The sequence below is a fragment of the Scomber japonicus genome, chromosome 3 (assembly GCF_027409825.1).
Source record: "Scomber japonicus isolate fScoJap1 chromosome 3, fScoJap1.pri, whole genome shotgun sequence".
NCBI lineage: Eukaryota > Metazoa > Chordata > Actinopteri > Scombriformes > Scombridae > Scomber > Scomber japonicus.
In genome coordinates, this window is record NC_070580.1 from 29,570,753 (window position 1) to 29,586,573 (window position 15,821).

The 15,821-nt window shown below is 39.5% G+C and overlaps 1 protein-coding gene across 2 annotated transcripts in view; it reads right to left on the reverse strand.

Annotated features, from left to right (window-relative positions):
• Positions 1–14,304, reverse strand: part of arhgef10la (Rho guanine nucleotide exchange factor (GEF) 10-like a) — a 117,536-nt gene extending 103,232 nt beyond the window's left edge. For both annotated transcript variants that reach the window (XM_053316116.1, XM_053316115.1), the window contains exons 1-3: positions 14,064–14,304; positions 5,112–5,408; positions 1,005–1,032 (exon numbers count right to left, since the gene is read on the reverse strand). In XM_053316116.1, the coding sequence (XP_053172091.1) occupies positions 1,005–1,032; positions 5,112–5,403 (320 nt within the window). In that variant the 5' untranslated portion in view covers positions 5,404–5,408; positions 14,064–14,304. The remainder of the gene's footprint in view (positions 1–1,004; positions 1,033–5,111; positions 5,409–14,063) is intronic.
• Positions 14,305–15,821: the final 1,517 nt, after the last annotated feature.

Below are 15,821 nucleotides of genomic sequence, written 5' to 3' on the forward strand. Positions count from 1 at the left end.
GCCGATGTGAGATCGCGTTTTGGCCAAAGCGTCCCGCCTCCTACTCTTTGGACTACCTGCATGCACCCACAGCCTGCTCAACCTGATTGGTTAATACAATTAACACTACAGACGGAAACCAGAACAGTTCAGTTCAAAGTCTAGGCTTGTTAACTACAGAGTCTGCATTCATATGCAAGTAGCTGTTTATAGAGATTAGGGGGATTCAGTCTTATCACCTGCCTTCAGATGGCTCTGTGCTTAATGAAGATGTCTCACATCAGTGGAGGCTAATCGACAAAAATCTTTCTGTGTTGTTAATCTCAATAAATAAATAAATACACTTCAAGCTGATCTCTAATAATCCGTACAGTAATGGAACTAAGCCCTTAATGTTATTAATTACACCTGTCTCCTCCCTGCTATGACAATTTAATGTCTGTGAAAAAGGTCCATTGTTTCTGTGAGGAGAGTTTGCCTGAGTTATTAAAATGTCTTTTTCAGTGCCTTGTGCATCACAAATAATTTTCCATTTACGGGATGGCAGCTGAGATTTTAAAGCCTGAGTGAGGAAAACCAACACTATTTGCATGACTACATACCATGAGGGTTACATAAGAAAATGTGTTTTTTATGAATGGGTGAACTGACTGTAAATTAGATTTATCCCAACAGTATGATGGAGTATAAGCAAGGCTCTTGATATCATACTGTATGCATCATCATAGATTAGGCAATCCATTGATTTCCCTCTTGGATTGTATCATCAACATTACTTTATTCCTGACATTCCCACTTGTCACTGTGGGTGTGCCTTGCCATCTGGCATCTAAATGTTGTACAAATAGATGCAGCATAACATTACAGTATCTCAAAGCCACTGTGGTGTGTTTGGTTGGAGTGTAAGCATGACATTATCTCCGATTTACTGACATAACACTGATGTGATGTGGTGTTGAGTTTACTTTCTCCATTGCCCCTCAGTCATTTTCTCCATAGTGTAATAGGAATTAGAGTCAACTTACCAGCTGGGTGACTCACTAACTGGAACATCTGTAAAAATTAGGAAAATGGCAAACATGAGTCAAACAATTCCAAAGCAAATGAAACAATATTCTGAAAAATTAGTGGCAGAACTTCTCAAAAACAAAACAAAAAATCTATCTTTATGTCTAAAACTGAATCACACTTGCTTATACTGATATACATGTGTTCAAATTCAATTAAGAAGAGCTGAACAAGCAAAAGTAAATCTGCTATAATTAGGCAGGTGGTGTATGGTTTCCTTTACACTGATCTATAATGGTTATTCACAAGTCTACAACAATGTATATACAAGCAAGGTGCTGTTAAACAAATGCCAAGATCGATTTCCCTTGGATCCCAGCATGTAAAAGCTTGTCATCTGGTAAATGAGGGATCAGAATTCCCCGCTCTCTTGCTTTGCTGCTCTTAACCCTCGATTACATAACAGACCTCCACTACACACACTACTATCAACGTCCAGAATTCCCCTACGCATCTCCACAGCCCACTTAACGGATTACCACACATAGACTTGGTAAAAAAGCTTTTAATTTAACATAACTTGTCCAAGACCTAAATCTCCCTCTTAATCTGGGCGTGTAATTACCAGGGCCTGTTTGCAACATTACCCAGGTAGTAAATATATCATACTTATATCTACATAACTTCATCCAATTAAGGGGAAAGTTAACTCTGCTCTCTTACGTCTGTGTGCCTGAAGCAATAATTAAATCCTGTAAAGTAGAGATTAAAACCACACACACTGAAGTAGCTGAAGTAGTTCACACAGTGCATGTCTATGAGAAACTGATCAGATTGTATTAACTAGAGAAAAAATATCAAAATTTACATCTTAGAACAAGTTTATCAAACACAACTTTGTGTAGTGACTAAGAGATGTGTAGTGGTTCATGTACAGCTTCTGGATACATGACAGAAATCCTGCAACTATGAATTATCTCTATGATAACATAAATAATAAAATAAACTGGAATACCATCCAGTTTTAATGTCAAGTACCAGACCTCACCTGGGCACAAAAAATCTTTACTGACAAATAATTTACAATTTTATTCTCAGTATTGTATTCATTTTTTTATTATCCTGACGATACACAGTTTTGGTTCAGTCCCAACATCAATAATCCACCTTTACTGTGAGCAAATCCAGACTCTTGGAACAAACTAATGTTGGGCTTTCCCTTTTTTTTTTTTTTTTTTTTAAACACACAAAAAAACCCTCATCAAACCCAGACTTATAGAACAATTACTTTCATACTCATTTAATGTTGTGGTTGGTAGATTAATTGTAATTAAAGGCCTTACAGTCCACCCACAGTTCTCTCACACAGGTGTGCATGATTCATTGTGTCTGATTAAGCCTTCACTCATGACTACCGGGTGTGTCCAAGTCCTTTATCCCTTTGAGCTGCAAAATTCAGCTTATAAAATTCACCTTGTAAAAGTTTACTGTCATAGTGTGACCAAAAGCAGGAAGTGAAAAGAAGTGTATGGAGAGTATGCATGGTTGTAATCATAAACTGCACAAAATGGTTTAAGTAGAATATCAACCACTGTACATTCTCCATCTTGTGGTCTTGAACAGGGACTCAAAATCTACATTAAACACAGCAATTATATTTAGTTTAATCATATTATAGTTTATATTGAGTTCATTTGTTGTTACAGTATGTTGTTTTTTATCAAATTGCACATAGAAAACCAAGGGATGGGTAGTACTGTAAGGCTTTCATCATCAATAGGTATGATAGTTATTCTTTGTTTGTTTTTCAGTGTATAAAATGACAGAAAATGCAGATTATTATTCCCTGAAGCCCAAATTAGCATGTCCAGTTGATAGGTTTTTGTCTGCTTAGCTGTCAAAAATCCAAACATGAGGCTTACTATTGTAGCAGTAATCTTTTCTCAAAGCACTATTAAGCAGTCCTCTTGGCTTTTAAGCTTGACACACAAGAATCTTCAGAGGCTGTAACGTCTGTTCATAAAAAAGACTTTACTGAAAAAGTAAAAAATAAAGTTACAAGATTCTTCTGTGTAGCTCCGTGGGATGCTTAACCTAGTCTGCTTAGGGGGTGGTGATGTCATCTCTGGTATACAGCATTACAACATTTTTAAAGGAAAACTACTAAAACTTAACAAGTATCAATATGGCTCCTACAACTATCATGAAAAAACTGTCAAAACTAGAAAAAAACTCACTTTTAAGAAGTTGGTATCAGAGAGTTTTGTGCTAAAAATGACAAACAGTGGTGCTAATTAATTTCCTTTCAATTGATTAATCATCTAATCATCTCAGCTGGGGATGTGAAATGCTGACTGACAGCATCAGTAGGGTGAGACAATTTCTAACACAATCATTGGTGACATCACATAATTTGCAGCAAAGCTTTGCCGCCTTTACACTGTGCAGAGGTCGAATCATCAGGAGTTAAGTGAGACACCTGTGAGGGCCTTTAAAGAGGCACTACACACTAAAACATGTTTTTTGAGCTGTAAACTCATTATATGACTGTACTGTGAAGAAATATATCAATACTGGTGTTAATAATGACAATAACATCAAATTTCATGGGTTAAAAATGGCTCAACCTGTCATCTGCTGTTTAAAGTCAGTCATGAAAAGGTATGACCAAAGCTGATATAGAGTCAACTATATGGAAATTCTCTAATTCATGAAATTCATATAGTGCAACGATAACACTCACTTCCCTCAGCCTTGAACTCATTTTCAAATGCTAATGGAGAGAGACAGTTTTAGCTGCAGGAGCTAACAGCAGCTACAGCGGAACAGGCCTGCTGCTCCGTCTGCGACTGTTCGCAGGAGGAAGAGCTGCTGGCAGCCACAAAAAACAACATAAAATCATCCTCGCATCTCGCCCTGCAGCTCTACAACTCTCTAGCTGTCTGTAGTTGTTTTTTAAAACATTAAATCACGATGTAACCAGAGCTCTGTTCAAACTGTCTTTACTGTGGGTGAGCTGAATGTGTCAACTGATGGTGAGGGCCCAGTTTTCAGCAGGGCTCTGGTTACACCGTGGTTTAATGGTTTAAAACAACATTTAACCAGCTGATAACTACAGAGACAGAAAGTCAGACACTTAATGAGCTGCAGTGTGAGATGTGAGTGGGGATTTCTGTTGTTTTTGTGACTGCAAGCTCTGACTTCTAGCTGGTTTAAATGTTGTTGCACTTTTTGTCTTCTTCTCATTATTATTACTACTTGTCGCTGAGCAACTCTTGCACTCTTGCCTCACACTGCCACACTCCCGCCTTCCCTTCCCCCTCTCTTCAGCCCCTCCCACTCCTCTCTAAGCCCCTTGCCTGCTTTCTAGTATTTTCAAAATTATGCAGTGGGTGGAGTTAGACTCAGACCCCCGAGGTGCAGTTACACTGGTTGGGTGGAGTGAAAGAGTAAATGATGTCTCTTTTAGGTACAAATACCTCAAAATTGTATCAAAATTATATTATATACCACTGTCAATTGATTAACCCTCCTGTTGTCCTCGAGTCAAGGAAGGAAGGGAGACAGAAAGAAGGAAGGAAAGGAGGGAGGCAGGGAGGAAGGAAGGAGGGAAGGGAGGGAGGAAAGGAAAGGAAGGAAGGAGGAAATAAGGAAGGAAGGAAGGGAGGAGGGAGGGAGGAAAGAGGAGGGAAGGAAGGAAAGAAGGACAGAGGAAGGAAAGGAAGGAAAGAAGGACAGAGGAAAGATGGAAGGGAGGAAGGGAGGGGGGAGGAAAGAAAGAGAGAAGGAGGGAGGGAGGAAAGAAAGAAAGGAAGGAAGGAAGGAAGGGAGGGAGGAAAGAAGGAACAGTCAAAACAGACGGGGTCAATCTGACCCAGGAGGACGACAGGAAGGTTAAACTTTCAATACATTTCCAAACACTAGTCCATCTTGATGCTAATACAGCTGCACTTCTACTTGAGTCAAGTTTTGAATTACATTGCGAAATTGCTACTTTACTTGGAAGCATTTCTTCCATAGTTAATCAGTACACAGTCATCACTTTGGGATTGCTTTAACCAACTGACACACAGCTCAATAATCTCTACAAGTGAACAACCAATGCTCCAATATGCTGAAAGTACCTGTAGTGGGAGTTACATCCTTGGTGGGACTTTCCTCTTGTCCAGCAGGAGGCAAAGGTTTGGAAAGTTGTTGTGTGCTGTCTGTGACTGTTTGTGATACACTGTCTGATGTCCCACTGTCTTCCTTTTTTGACATCTGGACAGGTTTTGCATATTCAGGGCTGACCCCTTTACTGTCCTCCTGAAGTTTCTCCTCATCTGTGCTGTCCTCAAACACAAATTCTTCCCCTTGCTCCTCATCCTCCTCCTCTTCATCCTCCTTTGGCGGATGCTGAGTTATCACAGTAGACATGATAGCTGAAAAAAGACACCAAAGTTAGAAAATTAGATGTCCAGCATTTCAAAGTGACAGCTATGATGAAAAAAAGATGAAAGATTTTGGTATTGAAAAGAGGTGCCAAAAAGGAAACATCAATCCTCTTCAATATCAGACATACTGAACAATTAAGTTAAGTTAATGCTTCTTTCTACAGGGACTTACAACAGTGAAAACATTGCTCATTGCTCATTAGCACATAAAAAAAGAGCAGCAATCATGTTCTAACTAGTCTTTTCTCCTGCATCTGACAAGCTGCACTTAACATTACACCAGGAGTTTCTGCTTGAACTTTAATATGCTATTTCAAGACATTAAAATTGTTGTCTAAACTTCCATCCTTCATATGATGGGAGTTATTTGGATAGAGGCAAAAAGGTTTAGAGGATTGGAATGTTCTCTGGTCTTTATAAACACAGAAAAGCTGCTTAGCAAAACAACACCATATAAAATATCTCTGAGATAGAAATCAGTGTTGCACTAAATAACAGTGTAAGAACCTGGAACAAACAGTGAAAAGTCAGATTGATGTCTTCACTAGTACATACAACACAGGGCACTTCCATTGCAGTGCTTAAAAACTCTCTAAATTAAGGGACTTTTTTCAAACAGTTTGACGGCTTATAAGAAATAAAACCCAAGTTTATGCACACATAAAACAACTCCATATATCAGGTGCAGAGGGAGACTAACAGAGTCTAATCCTAACACTACATAAACCTGACATATGGCGGGGTGGAAAGACTGTTAGCTAAATCAAAAAAAATCTGAAGAGGCTTAAAGGCAGATTAATTAAGATATCCCAACACCCACTGATGAAAACATGTGCTATAACATTAGCAGTTAACTAAGAGGTTAATTTGATCATGTCTTATCAATAAAAACAGGTAAGACAGACAGCAGCTTTGACATTTTAGGAATTAATTAAGAAAATAGATGAACAATTACCAGTACCAGTATTTGCAAACACATAATAATAATGTTTTACAGTGATTTAAGACCCATTCTACTTCCAAAAAAGACAGCTGTGCATGTAGATCATCAGCTACAATTCAATTTGATGTTGACATCCAAATAAATGCGTAATTTTCCATGACACACATTCCCTCAGGTATTACTCAACTGCTTATTATAATTGTTTCACTATTTCACAAAGTGGGGATTCTTCTTGTGTTGTGTTTTTCTACATATTACTGTATCAGCCCCCCACTACCCCACCACTCCTAGCATATGCTTCATATTTTGATTAGCACAGTGTTGAAACATTCTTGGGCCTGATATAACAGTTTATCAGGCTCATTGGGAAATGACCGCATGGAGTGTAGGCGGCTGAACACAGGCCTGACACACCATGCTCGTGGATTCATTGTCAGCACTTATTGTTTAACCGAGGGTTGTCGTGATCTCGGCTATGTTTCTCATAACACTGCTTGCTGACAGCTATATTTGGACATGATGTTTGTTAGAACTGTGAAATTCAGGAATAGTGATAGCTTTGTATCCTGTATTACCAGAATATGTGTGTCTAAAAGGTCTTTCGGTTATAGTTACATAAAGCGAAGAGTGCTACTTTAATTAGAAGTCAATCCGCTGCCTGTTTACAACTTATGAGATACCAATGCAGCCTTTGGATACAGTCACCTCCTCTGTACTGTACCACAAACACAGTCTTCAGCCAGCCCACTCACTGGTCAAATTAACAATGAGTCTTTTGTAGAGGGAGAACTTCTGCTCAGCCTCAGAAAGCATTGTTTCTTACATTCGTCACTGCAGTACTCATTAGCTCACAGGTCATCTGGGCCATGGCTGTACAGTCTGTGGTATCACTCAAATAGACTTTTATCAAAGAAAAACAAATTCCTCTTTGAATAAATTTGTAAGGTTTAATTGACTTTTTTTTGCCACTGCACTTCCACAGTACATATTTCACATTATTTGCTCGTTGGAGTGAAGTGGATTGAGCAAGCATCACAGCGCCCCTGATGTCTTTGAGATATAATTGATATTTTCACATTATTACAAATCAACGAGGCAGATACCGCCTTGAATAAAAGTTCAGCTTGACAACACAAATAGAAAACTAGAACTCCAAAAGTTTTCTACTTAAAATAACCTCCTCAGGATCAAAATGACAGGTATTCTGAGCAAGTTTCTTTCAGGGGAGGCATTTGGACAAGCCATCAAACAGACTCCAGCTTAGAAAAATAAAGAGCCTCTGGAGTGTGCTGTGTAAAAGCTATTCTTAAGGGGGGGAAAATAGGATACATCACAGAATAGAGATGAAACCAACTCCTACACACCCTGTCCCTGACCTACATAGAGCTCTGGATACTCTCCCATGCACTGTGTACCAAATGTGGTAATGAGTGGAGGGATGTTGTAAGTGTACAGTGGATAGTGAACACATCTCATGGGTGATCTGTGGCACACCAGGTCACACATTTGTTGTGCACTTTCTGTTTGAAAACTGCCATCATTACACTGGCTTGTTTTAAATGTGGCAATTCTTAGATTTGTGTATTTATTGGTGCTGTTTTCATTTATTTTTTTATCCTCCATTCAAACTGGAGTTGGATCTCATAACACTCTGCATTTGATTTATGTTTATGTATACCTGATTCGATCTGCATTTCTCTCAGCTCCCCATTGTATTGTGCTTTATTTCACAAAGCAGTAAAGATATGCAATTTGCTTTAAAATGCAATTAAATGACACAAAGAGAGAAAGAAGAAAAAAGGCGTTTCAAGAACAGTAACTGTATTTAAAGTTTTTTGGTTGAGATTCAGAAAATCCACTGGGCTGTATATTTAGTTGTAGCCACTGTTTCACAGAATGCTGCACTTGACCAACTGCAGACAAACCTCACAGCCATTGGTCAGTGGCAGTCGGGTATATCAATAGACAATGGTAGAGAACAGCAGCTGGTGACGACTGAATAAACAGCTTTAGAAATCTAACAGAAAGTCACTGAGAGCACCGCTTCTTTAGGCTTCTCCTTAATAGAAAATGTTACAACAAACAGTCTACAGACAATGACAGGGTTAGGGTTAGACCAGCAAACCATTGACAACAATAAACAGTGCCAGGCGGAGACGAATCTGACTTCTAGCACTCTTTCCTTCTTCGGCTTTGCTGAGGACTTCCTATCAAAAGATACGAATGTGTCTCAGCCAATTTAGGAACCGCTAACAGCTCCTTAAGAACAGATGGAGTGTGTCTTTCTTTCCCTGTCAAAAGGCATAACAATCTGAGTGGGAGGTTGTTCACAGACATTTGTGGATTTCATGGTTTCGCTTAAACGCAATGTTGCCCTACCAAAGATTTAAGAACACAGAAGAAGCTAAGCCTATTGCATTATATATTAAGATATGAATATTTAAAATATCACTTTAAATGAATTTCTGAAGACTGTGTACCATGTGGAATATCATACCACAGTGTAAACCCAGCACGATAAGAGAGTTATCTATACAAGTGGTTCTCAGCGTTTGTTGGTGTGCAGAACATCCAAAATGATACACATCAGACCAAAGAGCCGTATTTGATGAGATGCAGTCTCAGGGATCCTGATCTGGTAAGATTTAGCTATTGCATAACTGTCTATACTGTAGATTGGCAGATTAACAGAGTTTGAAACATATGAACTCATTCTTATACATCCTTTCATTGCATTCATTTCTAATCAATTAAATAATAGTGAAATTAAAATGTAGCACATTTTTCTGGAGACTCCCTGGAGCCCTCTCAAGGATCCCTGGAGGTCCCAAGTCCTTCAGTTTAGAACCAGTGATCTATATTTAGTTTATTCCTACTTCCCCCACATTTGTTATCATCTTGTCACTGTTAAGACATGGGATAGATTATTCATTCAGGAGCCAGTCTGGCCTTCATATGCCCTTGGCTGTACAGAGCCACTCAAATAATGTCAGTCCACAACAGCAGTGATGTGCCGGTGGTGACACATTAGTCAAGGACACAGTGGGAATAACCTCCACCTCCCATCTGCCATGTGGGCACACAGCACAATAGTATACCAGATGCATGTGTGTACTGTACTGTACAAATACTGAATAGAGATAAGAATGTCCTGAATGTATTAACCAGACAAAGCTTTTATCTAACAGTAGAAACGCTTTTGAAAGTGATAAACAAATATATACAGGCTAGACTTTGGAAGATGTTTTTTTTTGTAACACACATTTGTTCAGCACAATAAATCCTGCAACAAAAAGGTTTCTATAGGGCAGTGTTCAAAAATGTCAAACCCCAATCCTATTATTACTTTTACACTATTTGCAAAAATGGTAACAGCATTGTTCTTAATGGCTACAGACAGAAACAGAGAAGAGGAGGATAAGTCTGACATCTATTGCTGCAGACTTTCTGTTTGATGACTGTCATGCTTGTCACCTTTCTGTTTATTTTATAGAAGGAGTGGCTGTAGTAATTATGACTCAAAGTTCACAGACACAGATTATATACAGGGCTTGAGAGTAAAGGTGCCTTGGTAGAAAATGTGTTTGGGATATTTTATTTTAGGCCTATTTATTTATTTATTTTAAACTATCATTCAGCAAATAACAAACTGAACCAAGCACTGACTACAACCAAGCACATCTTCTCTCGCTGTTACTATGGTTACTAATGCTGGCTGTCTACTCAATGCAAGACCTGAAATGTTCCCGTGGTACTGTAGTACCATCAGTCACACACAGCCTGCTGACAGTACCTCACAAATATGATGCACCAAGTTAAAAGAAATACAGTGCTACTCTGGCTGTGTGAGTATATTAGCTAAACCAAACATTCATGATTTCAATATATTATTTTGATCTTTTTTTGTTACAATCTAAGCCTTAAACACTTATCAAACATAGCTGGTACATGAACAGTAGTGATATGTGCCATTGCAGGCTATGCAGTTATTCTGCAGATTGGGAGGGATGGGTCATAAAAATACATTCTGTATATCAACATTTGTTAGCAGATGGATTGCAGGTGGTGAAATAATATATCATTAATGAGGAAAATATTAATTACATTCTCTAAAATGTGAACATAGCAGAGAGCAGAGCAGAGCAGAGCTGCAGAGCTGCAGAGTTGCGGCCTGCTGCTGCTCTGCAGTTGGCAGCTTCATTTTTCAGGAACAAATTACTGACTTACAACGAAGCAAACTAACAACAGGGAATACAAAGAAAAATACAGACACTAATAACAATTATTTCTACAATCATACAAGAGCGATTGCTGGAGAAATTGCAGCATACGCAGTACAAAAATATGAAACTGTATTGCACAGACACAGTTCACCAACTAATCAACTAGGTTAGATTTAGTGATTTGGAGGCCCCAGGCAAACTTAGTCTTTCTTTAGAAAGTAGAGACACAACAGGTTTTGGGACGGTTTACATTCACTTCAAAATGGGTAAAACTGGTTTTCAGTGGCGCACAGGTGGTCGAGTGGTTGAGGCGCATGCCACACACACAGCTGACCACAGTTCAAATCCCGGCCAGAGGACCTTTGCTGCATGTCACACACCTCTCTCCCCTGTGATTTCCTCTCTCTTCTGCTAATAAGAGGTGTATACGCCAGAAAAAAACTTCAAAAAAAAAAAAGTTTCCAGGATGGTGGTGAAAAATATTTGGAGCCCTGTAAAAAAAAAGACATATTTCCACTTTTGGATGTGGCAGGTTGAGTGGATGGATAGATTCCAACTTGTAAAAAGTGGACTTAGTGGACTTTAATGCAGGAGACGGCTGTTTGCTTCCCGTTTCCAACCACTAGTGTCTCATCTCCAACTGTGAGTCAGGACAGTTTTTTAAAAACCCTAACCATGATTGTTGTGGCATTTGCTGTTGCCATAACGACAATGGTTGCCAAATTTTAAGGAGGCAATAGCTTTAACCGACACCACATTTGTGATCATTTCAACCCAAATCATGATCTTTTCCCCAAGCCTAACTATGTGATTATTGCACCTAAACTTAACCAGACTTTAAACTCAGCATTGTTACAACATTACAGTGATTTGTAATGTTGTGGAAGGCACAGACAAATTATGTTGTCCTGCAAATTACTGCCAATGGAGGCAATATTACAAATCACTCCTATGGGTCGTTCCTATGGTAGAATACATGGTACAAATGACCTATGTGGTTGTATAAAAGTGCAGCCACCAAAGTAATCAGTTTAGTCTCAGATAGATGTCTCTGTTTTGTGCACTTTAAAAGTTTAGTATTGTATTTTCATAAAGTTAGGGGACTCACAGGACACAGATACAAGTACAAGAATGGTCAAAATCAATCAAAATCAATGCTGCAGAGACAGAAAGACCTGACTCATAGTCCCTTGCCAAAATCAGTCCTACATTTCCCATAATGGAACTCAATAGCATCTTTTTGTTAGATTTGTTTTGTTAGATCCAAGCTGCCTGGAAAATGATGATGTATTTCAAGCTCCACACCCCTTGAAGAACAGATAAACTACAGGACAATCACCAAGGTTACATTCTCACACAGCTTAATCAAGGCCACCCAAGACAAACAACTGGTTTTGCCCACTGAGGAGTCCTCCCTGTGACACATGAAGCCACAGGAAGTCAAGTCGTCATGTATAAAATTGATGGAATTCCCCTTTAAAATGCTACTCGTAGGAATCCAAAGACAGCGCTGTTTTCTGCTATTTGTTTCTTGATTGTAAGGATAGGATGTCAAACAGGTCAGTTTATCAAAAAGTCAGTGGTGTCACAGATCAAATACTTTTTTGAAGTGTTAATTGGATTTATTGTGTTTATGTGCTCTCTCTTTCTCTTTTTTTGGTTAGATGATGAGTTATAATCTTACTAGCACATGGTGTATTGTTTTATGTTTTGTTGAATGCTTTCCCATATCCAAATCAAAACAGCAGGATGAAGTTATCTTTGACAGCTGAGTGGACTTCAGCCACTTCCTTTGCCAAATTTAGCCTGATCTTGCTGTAGGACAGAAGTATCACAACATGAGCTGCAGTTGAAACCACAGACAGAAACTTCACAGAACAGTATTCTTCAAATTCCTTTTATAAAGATGTGAAATGTGTGACGTAAACAGTCACTAACAAGTATGTTTCTAGCAGGTGCAGTGACCTGACTCCTGGATTCCCACAGTCAGATGTTGCCTCTGGCATCGGCTTTGTCACTGTGTGTTTGATGTTTGCTATTGTGCAGCTTCAGGAAGCGAGGCTTGTCAGTCCAAAAGTTGGATGGCTGCTCCTTTGACATGCCAGTTGAATCACTTATGAACATACACTCCTTAATAGAAGATACAATGCTGGATAATGCTGAATGATATCAAAGTATTCAGGAAGTGCCATGATGTGTTTTTAATATTGGCCAGATTTAATCTTTATAACCTTGCACAATGTAAGATCAAGCTTAAGATATTTCAATTATGGGTTCAAACCTGTGTTGGTCTGCTCCTGTAGTCTGTCATCAGGACTGTTTACAGGAAATAAATTGAGTCACGTTTGGGTGTTGAGATTATGACAGCAAGGTAGATAAGCTTCAACTTGCAAACATTCCTGAATTCGTCCTACTGGATAATTTCCCCACATTACCACAGGAATGTGGTTTGTCTTTAACACAGTATAGCAGTAAACATTTGGCAGACATGCCTCCACTGTCAAATGGCTGATGACTGTGCAATTGAGCAACATGGCCTTGCATGTGTACATGAGATTGCGTGATTGCAAGTTTATGGGTGAATCTGTGGTAAAACTAGGAGGCTTCCCATTGATAGTGAAGTCTTTGTGGTGGCTTCAGACCATGCATGCATGGATTGTTAATGTCTGTGCTGGACTGTGACTAAGAAGAAAAAAATCTGATACAGTGAGTCCATGGAGTTTCTTTTAAAAAAAAGGGGACTTGGACATCCGGCAAGTGAGGCAGAAACAGTGCCCTTGCTCAAAATGCAAATTACTTGGTCAGAGGTCCCTTAGCTCCCCCTTCAACCCCCTCACCCCCATCACCCCCCTCACCCCTTTCCTCCCAGTCTCCCCTCTCTTTTCTGTATAGAGGCAGTGTGAAATCCATCCTGGGAGGGGCTATTGTACTCTGGGAAGTAACCGTCAAATTGGAATGGTTAAGGCCGGACCAGGCCAGGGAATCTCTTTTTATAGCCTGAGGCTGTGGAAGAGCTGTGCAGCATTGCTGAAAAAGAGCCAGCCAGAGGTGTGGGTCTGGGATGAGCCGCCAGTCCTTCAGTCATCCTTCCTGATGTCTGTCTCAGGAACTGCTGCTATCATAACAAGGCCTCACCCTCTGTAGCACTGCTGGCTCTCGGAGGCAGGCTCAGGTTTAATCGTCCATGATGGTGTGTACTCTACCAAAGGGCCACACGGGTATCTGCAATATCCATCCTCTCCTCCTTCCCTTGTCCTCTCAGCTGCCCCATAGCTGTCGGACTGGGAGAGAGAGAGAGGCACAGACCAGAACACCCACCCCCTACTCCACTCCATCGATGGCCCCCTTGGACAAAGCTGCTGTCTTTGCAACATGCTAGCCATGCTGAGAGTGAGGAGGAAGAAAGAGGAGAGACAGAATACACAAAAGAAAGAGAGGAAATGTTTGGAGCATAATAAAAACATGTAGGTCTCTCACCTCCTTGTCCTCAGTAGTATGTCCTCCGAGAAGCTTCAGGCACTCCCTGGTGACCCTTTAATCCTTGTTACCTTCCATAAACTCCCAGGTTTTACCACACTGCCAGGTCCAGCACATTCATCTTTATAGTCTCCTGTGAGTGCTGCAAGTGGCTGAACACAGATTGGAATTCTCCTGTGCTGTTTACTTTCCCACAAGTTCTCCCGGCTCCGTGTGCACTAGCTGCTCTGGATGAGGTAACCCCCGTTTGTTCCCTCCCCTTTCTCTCTGTCTCTCTTGGCTTTCTAGTTCTGTCCCTCCCTCTGTCTCCCCTCTGTGTCCCTCTCTTTTTTAGATGGGTCCTTTCCCCCCATCTGCCCCTCCGGTCTCATTCTGTCCTTTCTTTGGTTTACTCCCTCCTCCCACTCTAGCAGACCCCTGCTGCTGCCCAGACAGCAGCACAAAGCAGGGTGAGGGTTCTCAAACACAACTGGCCAATGGCAGAGTGACAAAGTCAAGCATGCAGCCAATGGAAATCCTAGGGGGCGGTATTTGCACCAATCACTGAGGATATTCAGAGCAAGTGGGCTGGACAGAAGGAATTAAGGGCAATGCTGTGTGACAGCACTTCCGTGTGGGACTGAAGTTATCTGTTCACACTGTTCATGGGACAATTGTATAAATCTGTCAACAATGCCGGAGATTTAAAAGAGGGAAGGTGGTGAGTGATTTGTGGTCAGCAACACAAAAGAGATTTGAAGTGAGCAGCCAAATGCATTGCTTCATTCAATTAAATACCTTTTAATAGATTTTCAAAAGCAAAATAATGCTTTTCATATACAAAATAATAATTCAAAAAGCACTTTGTGTAAAAAAAAAAAAAAAAAATCAAGATTGAAGGTTATAAGTATAGCGCTAATGAAAATGTATTTAGTCAGCATATGAGAAAACCATTAACAGCTTTGGGGTTTTTAATTTTTTTTATTAAACCTTTATTTAAACAGGAAGTCTGTTGAGATGCATCAAGAGATATATGAAAAAAAGAGTAGCCAAAAGAGTAGTTAATACACACACATGCACACAAAATCTGAATGTTCAGCTAAATAAGTGTAAAAGCATTAATTCACTTATTAATCCACTGATTGGATTCATTTCAGTCATTAGCTATATATTATAGTAGCACAGTTTTATATGATATACTTTCTTACATCCTTTTATTTAGGAAATCACATGAAAATATTGAGAACTCTTAAAATAAGTCTGAGAATTTGGGATGAAAGAATGAATTAATGAAAATAATGAAATGAAACTTACAAATATGTCATCATGCTGTCACCGTAGCCGATCCTGAAAATAAATATGATTAGATTCTATTTACTTTAACATAATGATGATAATGATGCAAAACTTGCTGAGTGGGTTAGGGTTAGGGTTAGAATTAGGGTTAGGGTTTGGGTTAGGGACAGGTCTGTTTTAACCCTTAAATCCTCAGGTGTCAGAAGTGTCAGAATATTACTGATATTACTGATGTTACACTAATTATACATATTTCAAACAAAAATATTGATACCAATGTGGAGTCATAATGAAGTTTTCATGCAATATTGTCACACTTTAATTTCATATTCATAGTTTTCCATTTGATATGTTTTGTCTTTGAAGTAGTTTCTGATACTACTCTGTGAATGGTCTGCTATTTTTATCTCTGTGACTACACCAGTGCTTCTATTTCTGCCTCTAATCACATTTACAGGACTGCAGGCTCATGCAGATTGTGAC